The sequence below is a fragment of the Callionymus lyra genome, chromosome 2 (assembly GCF_982586985.1).
Source record: "Callionymus lyra chromosome 2, fCalLyr1.hap1.1, whole genome shotgun sequence".
Classification (NCBI taxonomy): domain Eukaryota; kingdom Metazoa; phylum Chordata; class Actinopteri; order Syngnathiformes; family Callionymidae; genus Callionymus; species Callionymus lyra.
In genome coordinates this window covers 20,469,123-20,496,881 of record NC_141819.1, presented here as the reverse complement: position 1 = coordinate 20,496,881, position 27,759 = coordinate 20,469,123, and the positions used below count along the sequence as shown (strand labels likewise).

Here is a 27,759-nt window from a genome sequence, read left to right as displayed (position 1 = left end):
ATGTTCAGTTGTGGCACAGACGTCTGTAACATTATATCCTGTCACTCTCAACACATCTAAAGTAAACACCACAACGACTTACTTCGGGATTTAAACGCTTAAAAATGAATGCTCATGTGCATCTTGAACTTTCTCATCATGAATAGACGTTGAGGACGAGAGCGATATTAACATTAGCGGCGTCAACTGAAGACTACACTGACCAACATTCTTAGCGTCCATTGTATTGCTATGATTGTATTTACTAATTCACTTTTGTTTTTCAGATGACTTGAACATTTGGATTATGGAACGGTGGATTATTACGTGCACTAGAAGAATGATGGTACGGTATTGGCTTCTTAAACTAATATTAATCACACATTTGTTTGACATTTTTTCTGTGATTTTGTGTAGAATTGTGTTCACGTTCACTATTTACAGATTTAGTGTGTCTTTTCATATTTCAATTTAACACAAAAAGTATGTTGGAATTTTAAGTAAGTAAGTCATTTGTTTTGATATAGTGCTTTTCCAGACCAGGGTCACAAAGCGCTTAAACAATCAAAACAATACTCAATAAAATATATAATTAATTTATCAAATAAACCGTAACGTGTTATAATCAGTAGATGGATTCAACTTCTTTATTATGGGAGGTGTTGATGTTGGGGGGCAAATTCAAAACATTCTCTTCTTAAATAAAAGGATAAACGTTTAACTGTTACCTACAAGACAAATATTCAAACATATTCATATATCTGTCACTCATGCAAATAAAACTTTATAAATCCATTTGGGAAGTTAGGGTTCCAATCATAACACAACAGCTGACGGAAGAACAAAGTGCACACAAGTTAAGATTGGACTAAAGTCATCTAGTTAAGCGCATACATAGCCCCCTGAAAATAAGAAAGTCTACTTAAAACTATACTATTTATTTAAGGGCAACTAATGTCAAAACCAAACTATTTGACTCACTCATGTTTCAAATGTTGTGGTCTTCCTCTCCAAGATGCAGTAAGTCCCTCTGATCTTTTGAAGTTCATTCATTTATTTTCTGCCACTTATTCCCTTATGGGAGTCACTCTGGGGGGCAGTTTCTTAGGATGAGAGGCGGGGGACACTCAGAACAGGAGGCCAGTCTGTCACAGGGCACAAAAAGACATACAGAATTTATAGATACAATCATACCTACAAACCATTTCCCCAAGTTTCCAATCAACCTCTGTATATTTTTGGACTGTGGAAGGAAACCGGAGTGATTACTTTATAAAGTTTTCCCCTGACTGAAATCTCAGCTCTCAGCGAATGAGAGGTTATGAGAGCGCAGTCCAATATGACATAATAATGGGCTTCAATGGCTCCAGCCAGCTTTTATCACACCCACTTTGTTTATCCAGTAAGTCCCTTGGAGGTGGAGCCTTCCTTAAATTTATGACGCATGGTGACAAACCTCACTGTTTGACCAATCACAGCAGAGTGGGTGAGGCTTAGATAAATGAGATTTCAGCTCCAGAAAAACAAAAGTGTTTTCAGTGGTCGGGGTTTGATCACATTTACTAATGTAAATATTTCAATGAAAAGAGAGTTTTGTACAAACCGACACATACTGATGAGTACAATAGAGGTCCAACATCTATTTAAGAGACATTTAAATCAACACATTACTTAAACTTTAAGATACGCATTGTTCATGTGTTGTTTTAAAAAAATGTTTAAAAAACATAATTTATTGAATGCTTTAACAATACCATTAAATATTATCATATGTTGTTTAAAAAAAAAGACAACTTGATTAATAGATGCAAGTATTTGTTTTTATTTGTATATTTTTAAAGTCTGAGACATAGGGTAACATCATTTCTTTAAAGTATTATACTTTTTTTTAATAGATTAAATACAGAAAGGGGATGTAAGATATTCATTTCAAATCTATTTCACATAATATTTTAACTCTTGAGTAAGCCAGAAAAAAATACACCAGCTAGGCCAGAGGTCTGCTCTCAGCATATGCCTGCCATATGTCAGAGAAGGAAGGTAGATACAATTCTGACCAGTCGTTTAAAAGCTTTGCCTCTCAGCTTAGCTCTTTCTTCACCATTACAGACTCAAGAAGTTCCAGCACTCTGCCTGTCGATATCCCGTTCCTCTTTCTCCTTACTCGTGAGCAAGACCCAAAGGTCCTTGAACTCCTCTACCTGAGGAGGAATCTCTATAGCAACATAAACGGGACACTCCACCAAGATTTATGGTCTGGTGCAAGGAGTGACGGGCTGTGAGTACAAACAGTATCAAACCATCTGAAGCAGTAATGAGGTCCTGAGGCCATCTATTGTATTCCTGATATGATAAGTAATTTAAAACAAAACAAATATTGGACTCTGGCATTGTTAACCAAAACAAATCTGCTTCATATTTAGAACGCAAAAGCTAAACCGAAATGTGGAAAGGGAATTAATGTGTTTCGTAATCATTAAAGGGTGATTCAAAAATATTAATGTCAATATATAATATTGTCAATATTAAAAGGAATTAAGGCTTCTACCAAACATGCATCTGTTTGTTTTACAAGTATCGACAGAGGCTGCGTTGTACAGTATATCATGTAACGCGATGCCTTTAAACTGGTAAATGAGAAGATAGTGGACTTGTTTTCATAATCAAAATACTTATTTAATCTTGGTATTTCCAGCATACTTTTCTGCATTATACATCGATATATGTGATATGATGACTATCTAATTATGAAATCGACTTGCGTGAAAGTATTTTCTTGTTTGCAACGTTTATTTCAAATAATATTTTTGTCTTGCCATACTACACTTATCTTATATTAGCTACGATCCAGTCTGGGTACTAGTGAAATGTAAGCAAGCATTGAAGGTGAATTTATTGTCACATGTTCAATGTGATGTTGTGAACATTAGTGAGGAGATGAAAGTGTTGAATTTAGATATCAAAGGCAGTCGTGTATCGTTGCAGAAACGGTGTAGAAGTGAAGATGTTGGTATAGATGTGATACTAGAACGACTGCAGACGATACTGTGGAGGACAATGCCCTCCTGTGGACTCGCTTCTCTCTGGCCTTCACTACGCTGTCAACTCCCGCCTACCAGTCATGAGCATGAGCGCGAGCCTGCGCGCGCGCACACACACACATCCTCAGACCACGGGTGACGCGCGCACGACGAGTACGCGCGCGCACACATAGAGCACTTGTGTGTTTGTCAGAGCGAAATCCGAGGGAGCGGAGCCGCCATTTTCTAAGCCGTCTCTCCCTAAAACCAGAGAAAAAGTCTCGCCCTTAGCCGCCATCTGGACTCCATATTCGGCTCAGAATATAGGATTTTAACACCGCGGATTGCCCCGGAATTACTCCCATGCGAACAAAGTCCGTCTGGATCGGGGTGTTTCTCGGCCTGGTCTCGTATTCGTCGGAGCGGCGAGGCGAGCTAGCCGCCGAGCAAGGTGTAGATCGTTGATTCGTCCATTGCCTGATTCCGGAACGAACCCGGGGCGACGCGGCGAGTAGCACCAGCGTTCGTGTTCCAACCATCCAAACGAGCACGTTTTTTTTTTCCTGGATTAACTAATGGCATAGCGCTCGAGTGACGGTTATTGCCTCGTTGTTTATTTTTTCCAACGCAAACTACAGGGATTGTTGCCCAAATTCCCTCGGATAGTGCAACCTCGTCACGTGGTAGGTTCCTCCTTTTTCTTTGTTAGCCAGTTAGCTCTACCGGAGACTCCCAACTTCTCTTCTGACATCCGTGTGTGTGTGTTTTAGACGTGCGTGTGCTCGGTCCCTCCACCACCGGGGGTACGGTGCTGTGTCTCCGTTAAAAGGCCGGGCCACCTCGCGTTTGCGACGGCGGGCTTCCTGTATTTATTCTCGCTGCTCTCATTACAATGCGAGCCGTGTCACCCGCTCTGCTGTCGCCCCGAGATGCCTCTTTTTAAAGTGAAATTGTGCTGCTTTTTTTTTAAAATCGTACATGCTGTGTCACGGTCCTCCTGTCCGAGCCCCGGTGTATTTAAACGGTGTATTTTATACGTGAATACACAGCTAAAAAACCGTGGTCACTCTGGGGCGTAGTTGGCGTTACTGGAGTTAAACCTCCGGTTCCACATACACTTGTCAACAGGGGGGAACATGTTTAGTGGAACACACGTGAAAATGGTGGATTAATTTGATGTATAATCTTATCTCGAGTGATGTTCCACTGCAGTCGAGAGAAGGCTAGCCTCCCGAGCATGTTTGTCTTGCACTTGCATCAGCAGCTTTTCCGAGGCTAACGTTAGCCACCAGCGTTTATAATTCTCACAAAATAGCGCGACACAATCCAAACTAAAAGTCGCCATACGTCTCTTAAAGCGAGCCCGGGTAGACGCCGAAGGTTGCTCGACTGTAGCACCAGCACAGCCAGACCCTGCTGCTTTTTTTGTGTTTTTTTTTATACACAGGAAGCGGTTGACATTTCCATATTGTTACGAAGTCATCCGTGTTCGAGAGTGTGATGAATATGTTTTGTAAACACCGCGGAGACATTTTGGTGAGAGCGTGATGTTTTTTTGCGGAAGGTTCGTTTTTGCCGCATAACGTAGCGTCGTTGTTGCTTCTATCAGAATACAACATTTGCGTATGTTGGTGTCCGTGGAAGCTCGTGGTTCCGTGGGTTTTTGAGCGGAACACGCTTCTTTTTTCTTTTTTTTTCCCAGGGAGATGAAACGCGTTGCATAATCGACTTCGGAAATACCAACATGGCGTAGTGCGCCCTGACTAGAAACTGCAGTGAAATACTGAGCTCCATTCATCTGAGCCTGCAGACCAGAAGAGGAGATGCAGCTTTCATCTATCACTGCATGAACACACCTCCCTTTGACATCGATGAGATAATACAACGTTTTTGAAGCTTAAAAATACACACACACTCCTATTCACATAATGTATGGTCATGGATGACGAGGTCTGTGGGATATTTGTAAGATAACATATGGATTGTATGAAATTGCCATGAAAGAGCCTGAGATGGATGACATCATGTGCAATATAAACTCAATCTGCGGCCTATGTCGGCCTACTTTTACTCTACTGCTGCACACTGAGTTACTAGGCCACATTCAGGGCAGTAGGCTTTTAACCATTTGCTTTTTTTCTGTTGATTGTTTTTAAGGAATTGTTGGCTAACCAATGAGGATTTCCTAAGACATGGGTTGCAATGTTGCTGGTTTGACCCAGACTAATATAATTAAACACAATGTTATTGTGTGGATTCCTTAGCCTAGTCTATTGTCCTATTAATACAACCTGATCACAGCTAGCAAAAGTCATGCTTTTATCTTTTAAAACCACAAGTACAATTACTTCTATCTAACCGATCCCTTTGTAATGTAATAATGGTGCTATTCAGTATCTCAAAGGTAGGTTCTTGAACTTTCATTTGTGATGTAAGGACTATAATTAAAGCAGCCATGTGCTTGGTTTTTGCATCAAGTCTGAAACCTTACAGGACCTGTACATAAACGTAATTTTGTTTGGTGTATTGTATAGGGGTTTATCTTCAATTAAATCCCCATCTGGTTCATACATTGTTTAAAAAAAAAAAAAGTGTTTCAATCATTTAAATTTGTTATGTGCACAGTCAACACACTCGATTGAATGAGCGTACAGATGTTTGTGTAGTAGATAAACTCAAGAAAATGTTGTACCTAATGTGTCTTTTAGGCTATTTCAAGAAACATCCTAAGACATTTTTATTTGTTCAGGCTTTTCCTTGATTTTCTGTGTTATCTTGACCTATTAGTATATATTTTATTGAGTATTGTTTTGATTGTTTAAGCGCTTTGTGACCCTGGTCTGGGAAAGCGCTCTATAAATATAAATGACTTACTATTATTTCAATGTATATTTACCCTCTGTGTTTCTTTTATTCCACACCACTCATGGCTGAATAAATCAATGACAAAACCTCTTAATGCCAAATATGAATAACTGTTTCAGTAAACTTTAACTTTTTCCGCTTGTCTCCACTTTTTCTTTGGTTCTTCTAGGCTGTCCTCTGGCGGGGCAGTAAGCGGGTGGTGTGGAGCAGGCCGCGGTGCCCGTCTCTCTGCACTGCATGGCTGCGATGGCGCCCGCTCTCACTGACGCCCCAGCCGAAGCTCATCACATCCGCTTCAAACTGGCTGCCCCGTCCTCAAGTCTCTCACCAGCCAGTGCAGAGAACAACGGTAACGCTAGCAACATCCTTATCCACAGCAGCAACCCTGCCAAGTGCAAGGCCGGTTCCGACGATTGTCCTTTGGACTTCTGCGGTGGTGACCAGGAGCAGCAACAACCTTCCCAGACCGATTCGGTGGCCCAGGCCTCGGCCCTCGGCAAACTCCAGCCACTGGTGGCTTCCTACCTGCGCTCTGATGTGACACCGGTGTCTTCAGCCAAGGAGTCAATCAAGCTACAAGGGGTCCTCATCAAACAGTCTGTTTTAAAAGGACACAGAATACTGCCTGGTGCCCTGCTCAACGGTGGGGGAGAGTTCCTTTTAAGGAAGAGGCACGCAATAGAGCTCTCTGGTGGCCAGCTCAAGAGCCTCATGAGTGGTAGCACCAACGGAGGAGGCCAGCCCATGGCACCAGTCAACGGCCTGGCAAAGAAATTGGCCACGACATCAAACGCTGGTTGTGTGGTGGCAGTTAATGGAGATAAACCTTCTGCAACATCAGATTCCCAATCTCAGAACATATCATTGGAATCTGAAGTGTTATCGGGTCATATTCCTTTGACAGGAACAGTAAAACAGAAACATTCCTCTGGGGTTTCACAAAATACAGATGGAACACATTTTGACCCTGTGGTGCTACAGTCAGTAGCCCGTTCACCCGTTACCCCCAACAGCTCAAACCCCACTCAAACAGATAACTTTAAAGATGACTCGCACACAATTACTAGTCAGCCACAGATTGTTGACAAAGGGGGACAAGATGACAACCAGCAGGACTCGCAACCTTACATATCTGCCCCAGAACCCTGCACCTCATCTTTGGACAGCCTTGAAGCCCATGTAAAGGAGCGAACTGCTTTGAACGGCACCCGCCAGGTCGAGATCGAAAGCCGCCTGCGCCGCCTGCGCAAACGTCTTCAGGTGGTCCAGGCCAAGCAGGTTGAGCGCCATATTCAACAGCAGCTTGGTGGCTTTCTGGACTCGGCTCTCGGGCGGCTTCTGGCAGGGAACCGGAAGGATTCTTCAACCTCTTCAGCTTCGTGGAGGCCAGGGCGTCACTCTTCAAACAACAGAGATAGCCTTGTCCGGTTCCTGAAAAGTGGCTCTATGCCCTTGGAACTAGAGAGGCTGTATCTAAGTGGTTCAGCCAACCTCCAGTCAGCAGAGAGCGCCTTTGACTCGGACGTAACAGAAAGCAGCTCTGGAGGGGACTCTGACCTGGAAGAGGAGGAGCTGACCAGGGTAGACATTGAGCAGAGGCATGTCAAAATGTGAGTATCCACTCTTAACAGGAAATACGTGTGATGAATAAAGTTTAAGTGCTGCAGTTTTGCTATTATTTCATTAAAATAAATTTGAGATTAAAAGACAAAGCTATGTTAATCTAAGCTAAGCTAATGTAGACCAGAAAGAGTGTAAATTATGAATTGGACAAAAGCAGGGGACTAATGATTTTACCTCTGCTGTTTTTCTCACTACTCAAAACTTTTTGAATTGGACAAAATCGAATAACATTCAATTTTATCAAGAATTCATTTGCCAGAATTTCCCCTGAGAAACTACAGTCAAATATGTATACAATAGGAATGCTCCGATCAGGTTGGATTGAGCTCATATAGACCGGCTGTAAATCTTTTGACTTGGATATGCTGTGGAAAAAATTCCGTTTTGTGTTTACAACACTGGAAATAAAAGTTTCTGATTCAGTCAAAATGACAACTGAATAGCTCTTGATTTTACCTGACATCAGTTGCAGTCTTTAAAAGATTGGAGATATTAATGCTCTTAACATGCTAAATAAAGCTGGAAGACGAATAGAATTTCTCACAGCATTGCCAAAATTTAAAAGAATTAAAGGATATAGTCAAATGCAGATTTCATTTCAACAATGCTTTGTGTATGACCAACATCTTTTGTAAAGTAAAAAAAACAAATGATGTTTACGGTTACAATTTATTTAACAAAAATAATATCATGGGCCTGTGGCGTTTAATGTTAAAAAACATTTCAAATAACATCCATGGTCATAAAGACATGAAATCAGAAAAACGAACTTCACAATGTTACGGATAGATTATTTTTAATGAAGAAGAGCATCTCTAATTCTTTTAGCCCTGAGTCTATACTTGTGTTGGTCAAACATTTACATTCCTGTTAGTGGGGCTCCAAGTGAGAGGACAGTCTGCGGAACCAAGTGTCTTAAACCGCTGAGAAAGCATAGTCATCTATTTCAATTTACTACTAAATGTTTTTTGTTTTTTTTACTGTTGACCTAATGTGGGCAAGTGTAGCTAGTGTAGGACGCATTAACTGCCCTCCCTGCTCCTCTTCTCATCCTCTGACGTGAGCCTCAAACCCATCATATTCTGCCAGGTGTTGGTTCCTAAAATGTCAAATTAAATGCAGTGTTGAAGCCCTTCAGCATGCTTCTTCTGGGATGTATTTTTTCGTTGCGTGTGTTGCAGGAGGCAGATGGCTCCCAGCAGACATGTTTGTTGTGGTTTGTCGTTTTGCACCTGGGCAGAGCCTCTGCTGCCTGCAAAGTAGATTGATTACATTGTTTGCATTGACGACAAAATAGTGTATTTCTTGTTTTATGTTCCTTTGTGTTTGAATGGAGAACTTGAGATGTTAGAAGCGCACATTAAGATTTTTACATTTGTTTTGAACATTTCACTAGTCTTGTCCATGTATATCACATTGCTATTATGCAGTCATGTTCTACAGTCTGCCCTGTGAAAGTCAACAGTATTACCAGCCTTCTCAGGTCCAGCAGGTGCTGCTGACAATTATAATATGTCGGCTCAACAGTAGGTGGTTGAAGCTCCTGGGAGAGGAGGAGTCACAGTTTTCCAGAGAGCTTTTGTAGTCGTGTAGGTGGTATCATTTTGCCAAGAACACACAGACTTGTATGAATTCAAAGGAAAACGTGGACCTGAAATGGACCACACTATACATAATGATGTGTTGACTGCCACAAAAGCATTAGAATTGGACCAAGTAATTAAAAAAAAAACACTGTCATGCTTAAGATGTTTGCAGTGAAGAATCAGCAGATGCGCTCTATCGGAAGTTCACATGAGTTAGTGTGTCATTAGTGCAGCCAAGAAAGAAAAACAGCACCTGCAATAATGGACTTACTGACCTGTGTTGGAATTGGTAGATAATTAACCAAGTAACCTACGACACTGATTTTTGACTGTCCCTCACGGGTTGACTTTAGACCTTTTGAACTACAGATCCGTTAGAGCCCACAGGAAACCTCTTGTACTGGTTAGACTGCATTATAAGAGCAGTCAAGGGGTGGAATAGTTTAATACTGATCGATTCCAGTCCAAACTATTGACAACAAAAGCAAGGTTTATTTGAAGAAACACATTTTCTATTATTTAGAATATAATTTGGTACTTAAGAACCACAGCTATTGGTTATGAAGAAGGAAACCTATTTGTAAGTTGTCTTTTTGAATATAGAACTATTTTAATAAATTACTCACTTAAGGTATCATAATATTGTTCTTAGCTAACCAAAACATATTATGATGACCGCTTTTCTCATTCAGTTATGGTTCTCAAGTCTAGCTCACGTTGATCTCTAGAACTACATGTGTCAACAACATTAGTCCTCTTTTTTTTTCAATTTTACTCTTGTTTTGTTTTAAACATTAGAAAAGGTGCAACTGAAGCAAAGAACAGCACTAAAGCGAGATAAGGGGGACCCCTCTCCTCCAGGAATGGCTGTAAACCGTCGTACTTCACTAAAATGTACTTTGACCTTAACATTAGAAAAAACATAATGACAATTATTTATTTTTATATATATATATATATATATATTACAAATAAAATCAGCCAGGTTTTATGTATCTTATTCTCTCAAAGGCCAAATAAAATGATATCACTCTATAATGACTGTAATATAGTAAACGGATGGAAGAAGCTATACAATGATCTAGTCGACCATTTTGGTGTGAGATTACAAAATGGACAGGACACCAGAAAATGAATTTCTTCAACATTACATTTGAGGCTCCCTCAACAATCACAATTGTGACTCTTAATTGCATTGTCTGTAAGCAGTGTTTTTATATGGTTTATTGAAAATGTGTTTTTGACCACTGTGATTCTTGTCGATGCGCCTGCAACACATGTGTGTAGTGAAAGGTATTTATTCCTGTAACCCAATGTTTGGTAATTGGTAAATAATTATTGTATGCCAATTAAAAGCACGATCTAAGTTGAATGAGTGGTAGCAGTTGAAGGGGGAAAAGATTGCAATTGCTATTGGTTCTTAAGGAAATTTAATGTTCTAGTTACAGTGGCTTATTTCGTTCATTGTACAAAAGCACCAAGCTAAACATAATTCATATGTGAATCCTGATTTGGAGTAAATATTTAGCAAAATGCATTTACATATGATATAGCAGTTACCATTATTCCCTGCTTTCAGTTTTTACAGTGCTTCCATGTATCATGCCTATAAGGCTTGTGTGCTTGAGCTTTCATTTGATACCATTATATATGTTGGGTATAACTTTATTGATCCCTCAGGAGGTCTCCTTCGGGAAATTGTTTAATGTCAACTACTAATTGAGTGCTTTAGTTGTATCTGTTACCTGGGCAGATGTGCAAGGAGAACAGGCTGATTCGGTTTATAAATAATAAAGGTAAATAAATAATAAGGTCCTTGTAGTGAAGTTCCGTTTTTAAAAATATGAAATTATTACTCATTGTTATTATTATCAGGAGTCAGCAACATGTTGCCCACATAGACCAGGCACCAGGTAGCCCACATATACCATGACAGTAGGCCTTGGGCTTCTAAATTATAAACCCAGCCTTTGTCAGATTGGTGGCATTATGTTTGGTATGTTGTGTATGTGCCCTTACTGATATGGTGTGTGCAAGCTACACTGATGCAGCTGCTGGACTTAAAGTTGCTTAATTTTTTGACGCCATACTGGTAGTCCTCATGATCATGTATTTATTGTACAATTATTGGGTTACTTTTCGTAGGTTTATATTAGTCTGTGGTTTGCATCTGTTCATGATTTGTCACTGAGAGTGGTGGGTGCCCTGAACAGTGATTTGTTTAGTGAGTACTTTTAGTTATTACAGGCCAATGATTTTTATTTTCTTGCTGTTTGTATGAGAATAGTTTCTTGTAATTGAATACGCCCAAATGATTTGGTTTATTGTGCTTGTGTCAGGATTAGCCATTGCTATTGAGGTTGAAATGTTTGCCAACATCCCAAAGCTTCAAGACGCTATGTCACAGGCTAGCCACATGCATGGTTGACATGTTCCACTTCAACTTGAATGATGAAAGGTGTTTGAGAAAAATCAAGGGTAGAAATAAATATTTGTACCTTAAAGTAATTGTTTACAAAAATCTGTTGATTTAAAGTTTAAGTATAACGATATCTTTCTCAAAGTTGTATGTCGATCGCTGGAGTAGACCGTTTATTGAGGTTTTTTAAGGTAGAATCACATCATTATTTCTTCATAAGACTTGGTATGAGTATTAAGTCTTTGTGTATTTGGCTTGATGGAACATGGTTAGGCCACAACTCTTTGATAAATCAGCACAATTCAACTTAACTCAGTTAATGTGTTCGCCAGTCACTTTTCGAATCTACTGGAAATGTCTTGAATACTGACCCAATAATTATGTGTGTACTCTTCAGATAAGTAATCCACTAGACATCTGTTGTTGAACCAACTCTGTGGTAGCTCCAGCGCATTATTATTTTTTCTGATGGAGGATCAGCACACCCAAATCAAAGTCAAATAAGTAAGCTATTCAGTGTCTTTTGGAAATTAATAAGCATCGTCTTTTGCCGGTCACTAGTTCATCCACTGGTTCTTGATGTCCTTTTTCTAAGAATATTTGCTGGTCACCGATGACTAATATTTAAAACAAATGGAGGCAAAAATTGAAAAGGACTTATTTTGTTGACGCATGAAGCTATAGAGATCAACGTGGGCAGCTAACGTCAAACTCAATTTTTCCTGACTGACTTGCAAATTTCAAATGTTGAAGTCTTCCTCTATGAGATGCCATAAGCCCCTCATGACGATGTTTTTATGTCTGATATATTGGTGAATGAGATGTTAGAGTGGAGTCCATTATGATGTTATAAAGGTCTTCACCCCTCCTCCAGCCAGCTGTAATCACGCCCTGCTTTGTTAATACGAGTCCCTTGGAGGTGGAGACTTCCTGGATTGATGACGTGCGGTGAAAAATGTTGTTTGACCAATCACAGCAGAGGGGCTCGGTTGGAGTGAACAAGATTTCATCTCCCTGTGGGCAGGGATTAAACACTGAAATCTACCCATCTTTTCAAGTGGTGTATATTTGAGACGTGGACGAAAAAACATTTTAGTCAACTTTGGCTTGAGAAAGTCCTCAATTGAACACAATAGTTGTAAATTGTGAGTTAACTGTGTAAAATATGTTGGATATGCACCTTAAAATGCAAAAATGACTAAACGTGGCTTATGACAATAATGGTCAGAGTGAAAAGTTAACATTTCTTGATGGTTTAAAAACTGGAATCTAAAGAATTGCATTTATATGAAGTTATTTTATAAGATCTTCAGCAAGTCCATATTTTTGAATTTTGAAAACTAGAGGCCGGACACCATCTGTCAAAAGATGTAATCTATGTAAGATAATGGGATGTCACAGTGGTTAACAGCAGAAGATGTATACCAATTAAGGGCAGAATGTCTTCAATTTTATTATTGTACTTTGTTCTAATCCATGTAGTTTTTCTGTAGTCTATCAATTCTAGTTCAATTACCGTTGTTTCAAAAGGTTATCATTTACATATGTTGCGTGAAATGACCTTAAGGGTAAAAACCCTCGAGTGCAGTTGTACAAATCAATTTCTGCCAAAACTTAAATACTCAAGATTACATAAATGCTCTAATACAACTTATGGAAATGTTAAATTCTTCTGAGAATGCTATTCGTCATGTAACTTTACAGGGCAAGATAAGTAGCACTTGTGGAGAGACATTACGTTTCTGCTGGGGAGGAATTTGTGATGGTGGCGTTCCTTTCATGCCACAGCATTACTGCAGTCTGAGCACCTCACTCAGGTTTCACTTCCCAGTGTGTATTTGTGCTGGGTTCCTGTCCTGTTTGACACATCTGGATCTGTTAAGCACGGCCCGAGTTCCTCAACACGAAGCTACGGGCGTTACATAACCCCCCTCTTTTATGTAATGACTGCTGCAGCTCTGAGTTTGCCCTCTGTTTTTTTTCCTGCCCCACACCCAGTCGTCTTCTGGGCCTATAGTCTCTGATGTTGGTTTTGACTGGCTGCTGCGTCCTGAAAACAAAAGGCCAAGTAAAAACATGTTTTCATGTTTGGACCATTTTTCTTAATTGATCTCATCTCGAGGACAACGTTTAAGGATGGTTGTGGTTCTCATGTCTTTTGCTTTCCTCTGTGAAGTGGAGTCCATGCCATGCCATGGTTGGTTGTGGTTCATATGGAAAACATTACTGCACTCTTTTGTTTTCCTTTACCTCATTTAAGAGCAATGTCACTTCTCCTCCTCAAACATGTCTATAGAATGATACATTTTCATACATATCTCAATAGTTATAATGTACAATCAATTCACATTAGAATAGCTCTTGGACGACCACATTATTACTGGACTATTTACCCAAGTGCTCTCATTGTTGGCATTTTATCAGTCAAAAATTCTTGGAACTTTGACTATGTAGGGCAAGAAAAATTTGAATGATTGCAAAGCAATATCATGACAAACTGATACAACAGTGGGCACTTACTGAAGGACATTTAAAAAGTTAAAGTTGATATGGATGCATGTTTTTTGATTGTGAAAATCGACTTAACCAGACTTGTTCAATGGATTTACTGTATGCATTTCTAGACTGATGTGTTCATAAGCTGTTGCTGACATTTTGTTTTAGATGTTAATGTAGTATCAATTGTTCATGACTCATTGGAGCTTAAATTGAGTTTTAAAGTGGAATCCCTTTTCCTGCTAATGACCTATCTCTTTTATTTATAAGATTCTTTATCTGTTTCTGCAATGACATGTACACTTGCAAAGGGAAATATCTAAAGTAAAAGTTGTGCATTATTAATATTAACCGTATTATGGGATACAATTGCAATGTCTACATGCGTAAACGCTTACACTGATATAGAATCATAACTGTTTGGAATAGGGATGCAAATTATCAATGAATTCATTATCTTATCGATAGATGGGCTGCAAATTTTCTTTGAACCTGAATTTCCTTCGGAATAGGTTCTATCTACCGTATTTGTAACATAAAATGCTATCTTATAAATTATGACTTAAAAAAAAATGCTAATAATATTCCATAATTAAAGATTTTTTAATCCGCACCATTGGAAACAATAATAAAGGCACAGCAGTATAAACAAAAACCTGAACAGAAGAATGCAGTATTTAATGTTGTGTAATTATGTAGGTTACTTTAACTTGAAAATACATTCTCTCTTAGCAACATAATAAAAGCAAATACAAAATACAAATAAGGTGTCACATGTGGATTATTAGAAACATTTATATCCCCCTTAAACACTTACATTAAAATAACTTAAAATCAAGCCTGCCTGTTAGTGCTTTCATGGAGTCACGTCGCTGAGAACCACTCGCTGCTTGTAGCAAGGCTGCATGTGATGTATTTAGGTGGTAGTTTAACAAAAGTCGTGAAGTTGTACCTTAAAATGCTGCCACACAGGAATTATGCGTTCAAATTTCAATTAATTAATTGCAATTTATCTTAAAAGTAATTTCTTTTTGACCATTAATCAATTACAGATTAATTGTTTGCATCCCTAGTTTGGAATAATAAATAATTGTGTGCTTTTTCTTTTTAAGCATTCCTGCAAGTTACACCATGCTGTTGTTGACTAATGGGGCTTGTGTGTTTTTGAATGATTGTTTAAAGACACAAGAAGTACAACAATTGTATTCGTGAGCGTTTATTGTACTTGTACAGTGTTTAAATGTTTGTGAATTACAAACGCGTATAGTGCAGCTTCGCGAGGCTCTTAAGTCGGGAGCTTTGTCAAGTAAAATGCTACTCTGACTAAAGCATAAATATAACCTTTTGACAAACTTTGTAGCACGGCACACCATGCACTATCGGTATGGAAGTACAACCAGAATGAGTGCATAAGACTAAGCACTGACCATTTTTGATGAAATTGTGTGCCATATACGGTAAATTAATTTTTGGGAATTTATTTTGTTGCCTGTCATTTAATAACCATTTCTAATGGGTCTACAAAAACAAATATTTTTTTCAAACCGCCGGAAGGGATTAGGTCTCTCGTTTTGTGGTTATATAGCGCAACTGTGATCGAAAGATGGCGTATCAGAGGTCATAAGTCTTGGTCACACATGCAGAAGAAATATCATCCCTACTTTATACTTGTAAGGTAGAAATAATATGAAGAAAGTGTATGTTTACAAATTGGTTAAATATTTGTTTTAATTATTTCCATTTTGGTTACATACTTTGTGTGCACACTCTTGTATATTTCTAATGTGTCTGTCAGTACTTAGTATATTCACATATACAGTATGTTGTGGAGACATGTCTTATGTTGTGTTCTTAGAAAATGTATACAATACTAGACATGGGCTTGGTGTAGATCAAAATCTAATCATAACATCAGGATAGATCCGTGCCATTGTATAAAACAAAACGAAAACAACTATTTTGTTATTAATTAGATCCTCGATAATTGAGTATCAGCCAGGGGCATGCCTGGAAGTCGTATTTATATACCATATTATTGTAACTGCAATAGTGCATCAAACTAAATGAACGCTCAAGTTTAAAATGGATAGTGTGTGCTGTAATCTGACTTTATATAAGGATATTCTGGTTTGCTATGGGGATGCATGTGCTGTTTATGTGGACTCTTGTTTCATAGCTAGCCCACGTTATTGCTGTAGTGGACGTCATAACCACCACACAATTGCATTCAAAGAAGCACCACAATAGATAAAGTGCTGATGGCACACAAAGTCTGGTGTAGTGGTTGCCGTCACTGCTTTGTGTGCTGAGGAAAATATGTCAGGGGTAGAGGAGGGAGGAGCTTAGAGCGTCAGTAGAAGAGAATTCCTGTCTGCTGCTGGCTCCTTCCTTCTCCCCATCGTTTGCTTTGATGATTAAGGTCAGTAGGTTTCACGACGCGCTCTTTTTGTGGTCGTCTTGTATGAAAAGACGAAATGGATGGATTGATTCTGACAATCGCCGCTTCCATGTAGGTAAAAGATTGACATGACTGATCCATCTTGGCTTTCCCAGCATTCCTGTTCAGTTTCCAGTGTCAATTTTAACCTTTGCCACCTTTTGTGAGCTTCTGCTGTTTTCTGGTGCTTCAGTGGAGACAAGGAGGGGGCGGGGGGGTGTGTGTGGAAATTTTCCACTTGGCTCTCCTCAAAACAAATTACCTTTTAACCATTTCTTGTTAGATTTTGGTTCTTTAGTGTTTGGAATATAATGTTTATGAGGTTACTGTTTATTTTCAATACAAAGTATTTGCAGAAAGCATTGTTAGCGCACATTTTTACACTTGCATCTTCAGTCCTTTTTAACAATTTTAAACCTTAGTTATTGTTCAGCTTTATTCAGTCATGATTAAAACATTTCTGTTTGTTAAGATGTTTTTGTGAGAAAAAGCACTCTCTTGCATTGCTGCTCAGGTCCGTCAGATCTAGAATACGATCAGAGACGCATCATATATGGACTAATGTAAAACCAAATGTATTCATCTGTGCACATTACAGTAGTATCATTGCTTGGATTACTGGTGATCCCAGTGTCTGCTGCTCTGTTCCCTGAACCAGCCCCACCCCCCACTGCCGCTCTAGATTGTGTTTAAAGCCCGTCTGTTCCTCTCGAGTGCCAGCAGACCTTGTTGTTCCTCTCCTTTGGAATTTCTTGTCCTCTCCCAGCATCATCCGGCTGTAGCATTGGGTGTGTGGTGGAGAAAGCTCCAAGGTCTATCTTTGTCTGGCATCTGAGTCATTGTTGCTCATTGTTTGGTCACTCCAGCCTGTAGTTTGACAGAATGGCGCCCTCTGTGGTTTCTTCTGCTCAGTGCAGGGGCAGACATTTTCCTCATGTCTGCAGCTTTGAAATGTCCAATCCCAGTGCCAGACTGGTAAAATGGAGATCTTTCCTGTACCCAAAACTAGTCAAGTAAAGCCAGATGACAAGAAAAACACATTTTTATTTTTACAATGCATCAGAGGCTAGGTTTGTAAAAATAATCTATCCTTAATGGTGAGATTTTAAAAAGTCCTGCCTTTCCTGCCATATAGTTTGATGTGGTTCTGATTCACTGACCCCTGCATTGTGACTGTCAAAAGAATTCACATGAATCATTCATTTAATTTTTTTTTAATTAAAACTTGATCTGTGTGAACAAATATAGCTCCACATTAAGAATGTTCAGCAAAGTCCAATGGTTTGAACACAGTATGTCCATTTGTAAGTATTATATAAACATTATTTAATAGAAGGATTGTTTCAATGCAATCTATCTAGAAATCCGCAAAAACTGACTTGTGTTTTTTCACGCATTTGAAGGATTGACTTATTTCATTAGGTACTTTGTTTAGCTGCAGAGTTCATTGTACAATTATTGTAATTTGATTGTTGCACATGAAGCTTAAAATGTAGGTTTAAAATGTTCGATTTATTTAAATTAAATCCTTCTTCTCTTCCTCAGTTGGAAGCGAGCAGAGAGTCGCTACACGGTGGAGAGAGCGGCGATCATCAGTCACTGGAACTGGCTCCAGGCCCACATCTCCGATTTGGAGTACCGCATCCGACAGCAGACTGACATCTACAGGCAGATTCGAACTAGCAAGGTGAGGCTTTTGTAGTCTCATTTGAATAAGTTTGTGGAATGTCTGTTATGTTTCTTAAAGGTCACACTTGGTTTTTTTTCTTGTGCAGGGCTCAGTGGAATTGGGGGGTGTTCCCCCTGTTGTGACGTCAGGAGCTGGACTGGAAGTCAAAGTTGAATCCATCAATACTCAGGTAAATTAACTTCCCTTTGATTAAAAAAACCTGATCTATCATTAAGGTCTGGAGTAGGGCTGCACGATATTGGTGTCTTGAATTGCGATGTCGATATTAATGTGTCATTTTTTTCTTTCACCTAAAAATGTAGCTGTGCACGCGCAGCCACGTGTACTGTAGGGGAGGTCCGGGGGTTAAGATTAAGAAAACGATGCGATATTTCCCTTTTATTTATTTACATGCTTCAGTGCCGACATGATCAGAGAAAAATATCACTTATAACACTCAGTTTCGTGGGACTTGCATCGATTTCCCACAAAACCGAGCAATACGATATCCCTGAATCCATTATTAATCCCAGCTCCTTGTACACGCACACGTAACAGTTTATAAATGACCCTCATGCTAATGAGCTCACAACTTAGCTCATTAGCATGAGGGAAAGATGGACAGGTTTAACTTTGGTTGGAAGTTCTGCGATCTTATGAGAAAACAACTGAGTCGAGAGGAAAAGTTCTTACAATATGTTGCTTTAGCAAAGGAGTTTGAAAAAAATGAGTGACGAGATCACTTGTGTTTGAGTATCACTCATAAGTTAGTCTTACTTATGTGTATATATACTGAGCCGCAAACGACAGCGACACATGGAAGAACAAATTGACAACTTTATAGAACGTGACATTGATTGATAAAAGTGCGCATTTAATGCTTGATTTATACTATAAAAATGATTAATTATTTCGATATGCATAGCGAATGTGCCAATATCGCTATATTGATATTTTTCGATATATCGTACAACCCGAGTCTGGAGCCTAACACGAAACTGTCACAAACTGTTGGACAAAATTCTGTTGACTTGTCTATGGAATTTATTTTATGATGTTTTATAGAGTCAATTAGTTGTATACAATGTACGGGCATAGGTTTTATTATATCTTATATTAATGATAATCACCAGAAATGTCCTCTTTTCTTCAAAAATTGTTACAAAGTCTTGAATATTATTTCTGTAAATCGAAAGCATCGGGTAGAAATTAAACAGTGAATCTTTGCAGCAGTTAATATCAGTGTTCTTTCCTTAAATAATTAATGTAATAAACAGTTCTGTGTGACAAAATGAATAAATAATTAAATCTAGCCAATAATGTTTTCTTTATCTCTATGAAGAAGCTCAACTAAAACATGTAATGGTGACATATTCTAACACAGGGTTAAAATAGGTCTTAAAATATTGTTTTTGTTTTATTTATTTTTTGGCAATCTTGCATCATGCTTTAAATTTGTTCATGTGAAAACATTTTCTGAATAATCGTTACACCATTGATGCATTTGTGAAAAGTACAGGCAGGCAAGCATCTGTTGTTAATCTGCATGCTCTTAGGAAAGTTGAGGGTTTTCCTTGGGCAGAATAGGGTGAAGGGTCATGCGGTTATTGTGAAAGAAAGTTGGCAGGTTGTTTGTTCATGTATTTTCATGTTTGGGGAATGACAAGGTTTTCTGGCTGAACCACCAGTTATCTGGAGGTGTAGTCTTACCGCCATCTGCTTATCTGTCCCTGCAGGATGTTGCTGCTGAACGGCTGGACCTGCCCGCTGACTCCGCCCCCATCACCAGCTCGGCGTCGGGTCCGTGGAGGGGACAGAATGGCCCGCCAGTTAACGGTGTTCTCAGCAAGTAAGACTGACGATGACGGCCACGGAAAATGTGTTGTAGCTCTTCAGTGAAGACACAGAAGATCCTTTCATCTGAAATGTTTTGTGATGTTTTGAGCAAATTAATACTTATTGATAAGGGTTAAAGAAAATGAAGAAATATTAATGTTTTCAAGTTCTATCGTTTACCTAAGATTTAGAGAATACATGTATTTTTACATGCATGTCACAGGTAGGAATGAAGTATTTGGTTTGAATTTAAGTATTTTTTAAATGTAAAACCGTTTTTAGTCACACACCAGCGATCATAGGAGTCATAAGTAATCGGGTCATGTTGTTGTGTTAACAGAATTTCCGACGGTTCGGACACCAAACATCAGCAGTCCAACTACGACCGCACATGTGTGGCCGCTCGCACACGCCCGCTTAACAGCTGCCGACGACGCCGGCTCATTCAGCCCAACACTGTTCCCAACCTGAATGGCAAGGTCAGTGTGTTTCTAAGTCACTCCAGCCGCGTCCTTGGACACCAGAACCACCTTCTATTGCAAGATGACGAGTCTCGAGTGTAACGGTCGCCATGCAAGCCCGGCTCATCTACACAGTATTTTTAGATCGTTTTTGTTTCAGTTTCAAATTTACAACCAAAGAAAGTGAAAACATTTCCGAACCAATTATTTTATAAGGTAGACGTGTTAAAGTCGCCTGTACTGGTGATAAAAGGGGCTTTTCCTATAAGAAATATTCCCCTTGTGATTCAACTACGTGTGTATTCCATTGACCTATTTTTACATCTTCACTGGCGCCACACTGTGTCTCCAGGTCATTCATTGTTTATTTGCTCCCCCACAGGCCCAGAAAATGCCTTGCCTGCAGTGTACCTGCCGGGTCAACTCCAGCTGCGTGATGTGTGGTGGCCGGCCCACCCCCAGAGAGGACCCCCAGTTTGAATTGCCTACCCTGGAGCGCCTGTCAAGACTGGATCTTGGCGTCCATCCTATACTTTCCTTCCCAGACGGTCAGTGGAACATCAGTTTTTGACAAAATTGAGATTAAAAACGCTCTTGATAGAAATGAATTTCATATGCTAGGATAGTTTCCTACGACATTGTTGGTGTTCAAAGTTGTGAATGTAAAGGTGCTCGGACTGAAATGCATTTCTCTTGTGTTTGGGTCGTCAGACGTCTGTACCGGTCTGCGACTGCAGCAGGTTATGAAGAGCCAGTGGCAGAACAAGTCGCTGGAGAGAAGCAAACCACTGAAGAAGCTCTCCCTCAAACACAAACTGTCATCATCCAAAGAGAAGCACAAGTTCACCAGCTCGCTCATGGCAGTCAGTAAGTGGACCTCCTCCTCCAGGACCCTTAAATGAAGATTGTGTGTCCACACCATACCTCTGTTATCCCTCCTTTTTCAAACTCCACCACCAATTAACGCCACCAAAGGTTGTTCCTCTGGTCATATTGTGTTCCACTGCCTTCTGATTTAAAAAAATCATTTTAAAGTTTAAGGTTTTTTTTTTAAGAACCTCTGCTCATAAGAACTTTTTGTTGCAGGACTGGGTCACTTTAAGAACCGGTCTGAGAAGCTGAGGACAATGGACAGCAGCATGTCCAGCAACTCCTCTGTGCTCAGCACCTCCCGACTGGAGGGTCAGTCGGGGTGCAGGACGGAGCGGCTGCCGTCGGTCTCCCCCTCACTGGGACCGTACGACCGGAGCTACAACCGCAAGAGATTCCGAGAGTCGCTGGATCGCTCCGACTGTGAGTCCCACGCGTTCATGAGGTTGTTGATCAAGCGTCTATAATTCCGTCTCGTCCAGCAGCCTCGCCCAAACTCCACCTGGACACCAGCAGCGCCTGCACCACCCTGGCCAACATGCACTCGTCCCTTCACAGCCCACTGATCCGCCAGCCGTCTTCTGAAGCCTCGGCCCCTCTTGGCCTCGGCAGCCAGAGCCTCCCCTGCACACCTGTGAGTCAACACACACACAAACACACTCTTTATTCTCTTAATACGCGTGTTTGACTGAGACACTGAAACCTTTTACATAAAACATCCATTGACTCGGCTCAGGTGTCGGTCACGTGACACACCTGTCGGACTAGATGACATCATCCTCTCTTGTTTACTCTGCAGCAGCAGCAGCAGCCAATCAAGAGGCGGCGAGGCGAAAGCTCCTTCGACATCAACAACATCGTCATCCCCATGTCTGTGGCGGCCACCACTCGTGTGGAGAAGCTGCAGTACAAGGAGATCCTGACTCCCAGGTCACTTGTCTCGTCACCACCTGATGTAAAAATGTGAAAAATCTGTCGCTCATCTTCCTGTTCTCGCCTCACAGTTGGCGAGCGGTCGACGTCTTCTCTCAATCAATCACGGAGGAGGAGAACGAGCGAGACGTGAGTGGTTTTATTAAGAGCGTGAGCTTCGGACTGTAGAGAAGATGTTGACGTGGTCTCGTGTCCAGGTGGAGGATCTGACGGACGCCGCCTTCGTCCAGCTCCACCAGCCGTACGAGGACCAGGAGCGCTCCCGCTGGACCTGGATGGCTCTGGCTCCGGCCAAGAGGAGGGGCAGCAGGTGTGCGAGGGTCCTTGGTCACAGCAGAAGATCCTAAGAAAGATCCTAAACTTGTATGTCTGCAGGTCGTACAAGTCGTTGGACGGTCGCACCACGCCGCTCCTCTGCGGCACCAACCCATCCACCCCTCAGCCGGCCTCCCCCGACCCCGGCCACTGTCCACTGCTGCACGACTACAGCTACGTGCCCTCCCCCATGAGCCCCGCCAGCCCGGACAACACCTCCAACCCCCACACGCCTTGCTCAAGGGACTCGCACCGGCTGCTGTCCAGCGAGGACACGCGCTGCTCCACCCCAGACTTCACGTTTGAGGAAAGAGTAAGTGGACTTCAGGAGCAGAAATTCTGCCGCCGGTTCTTCAAGACCTGTTGCTAGTTTGTTCATTCTGTTCTCTTCCAGACTGTGGCACCGTGGGAGCGTCGTAGTTTTCCTATGCCCGAGGACCCGGTCCTGGAGCCCGAGTCCGAAAGCGACATCAGGCCCAGGATCCGCAGCATCTCAGGTTGCCGAGCGGCGACGTACGGGAGACTGGACTCTGACGACTTGGATCTGCAGTGCGAGGACGACGTAGGCCCCAAACACAAGAGCTCTGCCCACCGATGAATGACTTGACTGCTGGTGTGTGGCGCCCCCTGCTGACGCGTGGCCGCTCGCCCTGTTGTTTGATATTCAAACATCAGTCGATACTTTTCACAGTTTTTAGTGAAGACGGAGATAGAAGCCTTCCCCCCCCCCCCCCCTCACGCGTTTTTGTCACAGGAAAAACAAAAATGTAAAAAAAGTAAATAAATAAAATGTGCTAGAAAAAAGATGTGTGTAGTAGGCTAACGATGTACACAGGGGGCTTAGTGGTGTGTCGTACGTCGCGTGTCCACTGGTAGCGCACTATGTAGCGACTCCTCAACAACACGGCCAAAGGGTGTTTTCTATCCTCTAGTTTGCTTGTGATTCCCTGTACATTTTAGTGGTGTGACAATAACAAACGGACCCTCTCCCCCCAAACCCCTCCAGATAAACAGGTACAAACGCGATGTGGCGCCCCCTGTCTGCACCTCCAGGCCGCCTGAAGTCACCAGAGCACTTCTCCAACTGCCAAGTCTTTGTTTCTTTGTCAGTTTATTTTCATTCCCTTTTTTTTTGTTTGTTTTTTTTTTTGTCTGTCCTGGCGTGTCGTCAAGAAGTGAATCATTCCTCCACCGGCTCTTAGTTTTTTTTTTTTATTATTATTTCGAGCACTTGCCCTAAGAGAAAGCGCTGCTGCATGTTGACACGTCTCATCATGAGACATCCACTAATTTAAAAATGAAGAAATCTGCTTGAGAAAAATCCCTTCGTCTATCGACAACCGATCCCGCCGTAGCAGTAAGCTCAGGTTCTTCAACTGAAGGGAAAAAACGTTGAGGAGTTGATTTTGTCGCCCCCTGTTGCCCCAGTAACTAATCGCTATGCAAAAAAAGATGGTTGTTTTTCATTTCTCTGCCGCAGCCGTTAAATCACTGTTGTTTCTTTTGTAGTTTTGATGTCGATGTTCTCTTGTTGCTGCAGTTATAACCCAATCACCCCTGAACTGTTCTTTTTTTGTAAATAGAACCATTAAATCATTTATGTTTAACTCGGATCACAGTGTCCCCCTCTCTTTCTATCAACCTCTCTTTCTATCCACGTGAAATAAAGGCAAACATGTTGACAAGCTTGTGTCTGAGCTTGTCCAGGATCTGGTGCTTCAGAGCCGAGTGTGAGTGTCATGATGGAGGGTTCTTGACGGATATCTTGTTTACATGTCAAGCGCTGTTTGTAACAAGCATTCATGTTGTAGGTGGTGCTGGGATTATGTCATTATTTATGTTGTAGGTGATACTAAAAATTTCAGCCATTTATGTTGTAGGTGGTGCTGGGATTATGTCATCATTTATGTTGTAGGTGGTGCTGGGATTATGTCATCATTTATGTTGTAGGTGGTGCTGGGATTATGTCATCATGTTGTAGGTGGTTCTGGGATTATGTCATCATTTATGTTGTTGGTGGTGCTGGGATTATGTCATCATTTATGTTGTAGGTGGTGCTGGGATTATGTCATCAAATTATGTTGTCGGTGGTGCTGGGATTATGTCATCATTAAATTGTAGGTGTTGCTGGGATTATTTCATCAAATTATGTTGTCGGTGGTGCTGGGATTATGTCATCATTAAATTGTAGGTGTTGCTGGGATTATTTCATCAAATTATGTTGTCGGTGGTGCTGGGATTATGTCATCATTTATGTTGTAGGTGGTGCTGGGATTATGTCATCATTTATGTTGTAGGTGGTGCTGGGATTATGTCATCATGTTGTAGGTGGTTCTGGGATTATGTCATCATTTATGTTGTTGGTGGTGCTGGGATTATGTCATCATTTATGTTGTAGGTGGTGCTGGGATTATGTCATCAAATTATGTTGTCGGTGGTGCTGGGATTATGTCATCATTAAATTGTAGGTGTTGCTGGGATTATTTCATCAAATTATGTTGTCGGTGGTGCTGGGATTATGTCATCATTAAATTGTAGGTGTTGCTGGGATTATTTCATCAAATTATGTTGTCGGTGGTGCTGGGATTATGTCATAATTTATGTTGTAGATGGAACTATCAGGAATATGTCAAGCGTTGATGTTGTAGATGGAACTATCAGGAATATGTCAAGCGTTGATGTTGTAGATGAAACTATGCCAAGCGTAGATGTTGTAGATGGAACTATCCGGAATATGTCAAAAGCTGATGTTGGAGATGGAACTATCAGAATTATGTCAAGCGTAGATGTTGCAGATGGAACTATCAGGTATATGTCAAGCATTGATGTTGTAGATGGAACTATCAGGAATATGTCAAGCGTTGATGTTGTAGATGGAACTATGCCAAGCGTAGATGTTGTAGATGGAACTATCCGGAATATGTCAAAAGCTGATGTTGGAGATGGAACTATCAGAATTATGTCAAGCGTAGATGTTGCAGATGGAACTATCAGGTATATGTCAAGCATTGATGTTGTAGATGGAACTATCAGGAATATGTCAAGCGTTGATGTTGTAGATGGAACTATCAGAATTATGCCAAGCGTTGATGTTGTAGATAGAACTATCCGGAATATGTGAAAAGCTGATGTTGGAGATGGAACTATCAGAATTATGTCAAGCGTAGATGTTGCAGATGGAACTATCAGAATTATGTCAAGCATTGATGTTGATGATGGAACTATCAGGAATATGTCAAGCGTTGATGTTGATGATGGAACTATCAGGAATATGTCAAGCGTTGATGTTGTATTTGGAACTATCAGGAATATGTCAAGCTTTTATGTTGATGATGGAACTATCAGGAATATGTCAAGCGTTGCTGTTGTAGATGGAACTATCAGGAATATGTCAAGCTTTGATGTTGTAGATGGAACTATCAGGAATATGTCAAGCGTGATGTTTTAGATGGAACTATCAGGAATATGTCAAGCGTTGATGTTGTAGATGAAACTATCAGGAATATGTCAAGCATTGATGTTGTAGATGGAACTATCGGGAATATGTCAAGCGTTGATGTTGTAGATGAAACTATCAGGAATATGTCAAGCGTTGATGTTGTAGATGAAACTATCAGAATTATGCCAAGCTTAGATGTTGTAGATGGAACTATCAGGAATATGTCAAGCGTTGATGTTGTAGATGGAACTATCAGGAATATGTCAAGCGTAGATGTTGTAGATGGAACTATCAGGAATATGTCAAGCGTTGATGTTGTAGATGGAACTATCCGGAATATGTGAAAAGCTGATGTTGGAGATGGAACTATCAGAATTATGTCAAGCGTAGATGTTGCAGATGGAACTATCAGAATTATGTCAAGCATTGATGTTGTAGATGGAACTATCAGGAATATGTGAAGCGTAGATGTTGGAGATGGAACTATCAGGAAAATGTCAAGCGTTGATGTTGTAGATGAAACTATCAGAATTATGCCAAGCTTAGATGTTGTAGATGGAACTATCAGGAATATGTCAAGCGTTGATGTTGTAGATGGAACTATCAGGAATATGTGAAGCGTAGATGTTGTAGATGAAACTATCAGGAAAATGTCAAGCGTTGATGTTGTAGATGAAACTATCAGAATTATGCCAAGCTTAGATGTTGTAGATGGAACTATCAGGAATATGTCAAGCGTTGATGTTGTAGATGGAACTATCAGGAATATGTGAAGCGTAGATGTTGGAGATGGAACTATCAGAATTATGTCAAGCGTAGATGTTGCAGATGGAACTATCAGAATTATGTCAAGCATTGATGTTGTAGATATAACTATCAGGAAAATGTCAAGCGTTGATGTTGTAGACGGAACTATCAGGAATATATCAAGCGTTGATGTTGTAGATGGAACTATCAGGAAAATGTCAAGCTTTTATGTTGATGATGGAACTATCAGGAATATGTCAAGCGTTGATGTTGTATTTGGAACTATCAGGAATATGTCAAGCTTTTATGTTGATGATGGAACTATCAGGAATATGTCAAGCGTTGATGTTGTATTTGGAACTATCAGGAATATGTCAAGCTTTTATGTTGATGATGGAACTATCAGGAATATGTCAAGCGTTGCTGTTGTAGATGGAACTATCAGGAATATGTCAAGCGTGATGTTGTAGATGGAACTATCAGGAATATGTCAAGCGTGATGTTGTAGATGGAACTATCAGGAATATGTCAAGCGTTGCTGTTGTAGATGGAACTATCAGGAATATGTCAAGCGTGATGTTGTAGATGGAACTATCAGGAATATGTCAAGCTTTGATGTTGTAGATGGAACTATCAGGAATATGTCAAGCGTGATGTTTTAGATGGAACTATCAGGAATATGTCAAGCGTTGATGTTGTAGATGAAACTATCAGGAATATGTCAAGCATTGATGTTGTAGATGGAACTATCGGGAATATGTCAAGCGTTGATGTTGTAGATGAAACTATCAGGAATATGTCAAGCGTTGATGTTGTAGATGAAACTATCAGAATTATGCCAAGCTTAGATGTTGTAGATGGAACTATCAGGAATATGTCAAGCGTTGATGTTGTAGATGGAACTATCAGAATTATGCCAAGCTAAGATGTTGTAGATGGAACTATCAGGAATATGTCAAGCGTTGATGTTGTAGATGGAACTATCCGGAATATGTGAAAAGCTGATGTTGGAGATGGAACTATCAGAATTATGTCAAGCGTAGATGTTGCAGATGGAACTATCA

At 40.5% G+C, this 27,759-nt stretch overlaps 1 protein-coding gene across 5 annotated transcripts; it reads left to right on the top strand.

The window, feature by feature from the left end:
* The first annotated feature begins 285 nt into the window (after positions 1-285).
* Positions 286-24,122, top strand: LOC148085902 (KAT8 regulatory NSL complex subunit 1-like). Of its 5 annotated transcripts, none has more exons than XM_087784023.1 (15): positions 286-325; positions 6,034-7,474; positions 17,971-18,112; positions 18,201-18,284; positions 19,831-19,943; positions 20,271-20,409; positions 20,774-20,939; positions 21,103-21,258; positions 21,478-21,684; positions 21,744-21,895; positions 22,061-22,191; positions 22,266-22,323; positions 22,392-22,504; positions 22,570-22,822; positions 22,904-24,122. In XM_087784023.1, exons 2-15 carry the CDS (start codon positions 6,102-6,104, stop codon positions 23,105-23,107), a joined length of 3,291 nt encoding a protein of 1,096 aa, XP_087640149.1. In that variant the 5' UTR covers positions 286-325; positions 6,034-6,101; the 3' UTR covers positions 23,108-24,122. The 5 variants fall into 5 exon arrangements, with proteins under 5 accessions (XP_087640149.1, XP_087640150.1, XP_087640152.1 ...); XM_087784024.1 differs by lacking the exon at positions 286-325 and adding an exon at positions 3,187-3,682 and having other exon boundaries at positions 21,747-21,895; XM_087784026.1 differs by lacking the exon at positions 286-325 and adding an exon at positions 3,187-3,682 and having other exon boundaries at positions 22,067-22,191.
* The last annotated feature ends 3,637 nt before the right edge of the window (positions 24,123-27,759 follow it).

Coding starts and splice junctions, on each gene's coding strand:
- LOC148085902 (XM_087784023.1), top strand. CDS start 6,102: ATGGCTGCGATGGCGCCCGCTCTCACTGACGCCCCAGCCGAAGCTCAT. Junction 7,475..17,970: donor GAGCAGAGGCATGTCAAAAT/GTGAGTATCCAC, acceptor TCTCTTCCTCAG/TTGGAAGCGAGCAGAGAGTC. Junction 22,192..22,265: donor AAGGAGATCCTGACTCCCAG/GTCACTTGTCTC, acceptor CTCGCCTCACAG/TTGGCGAGCGGTCGACGTCT.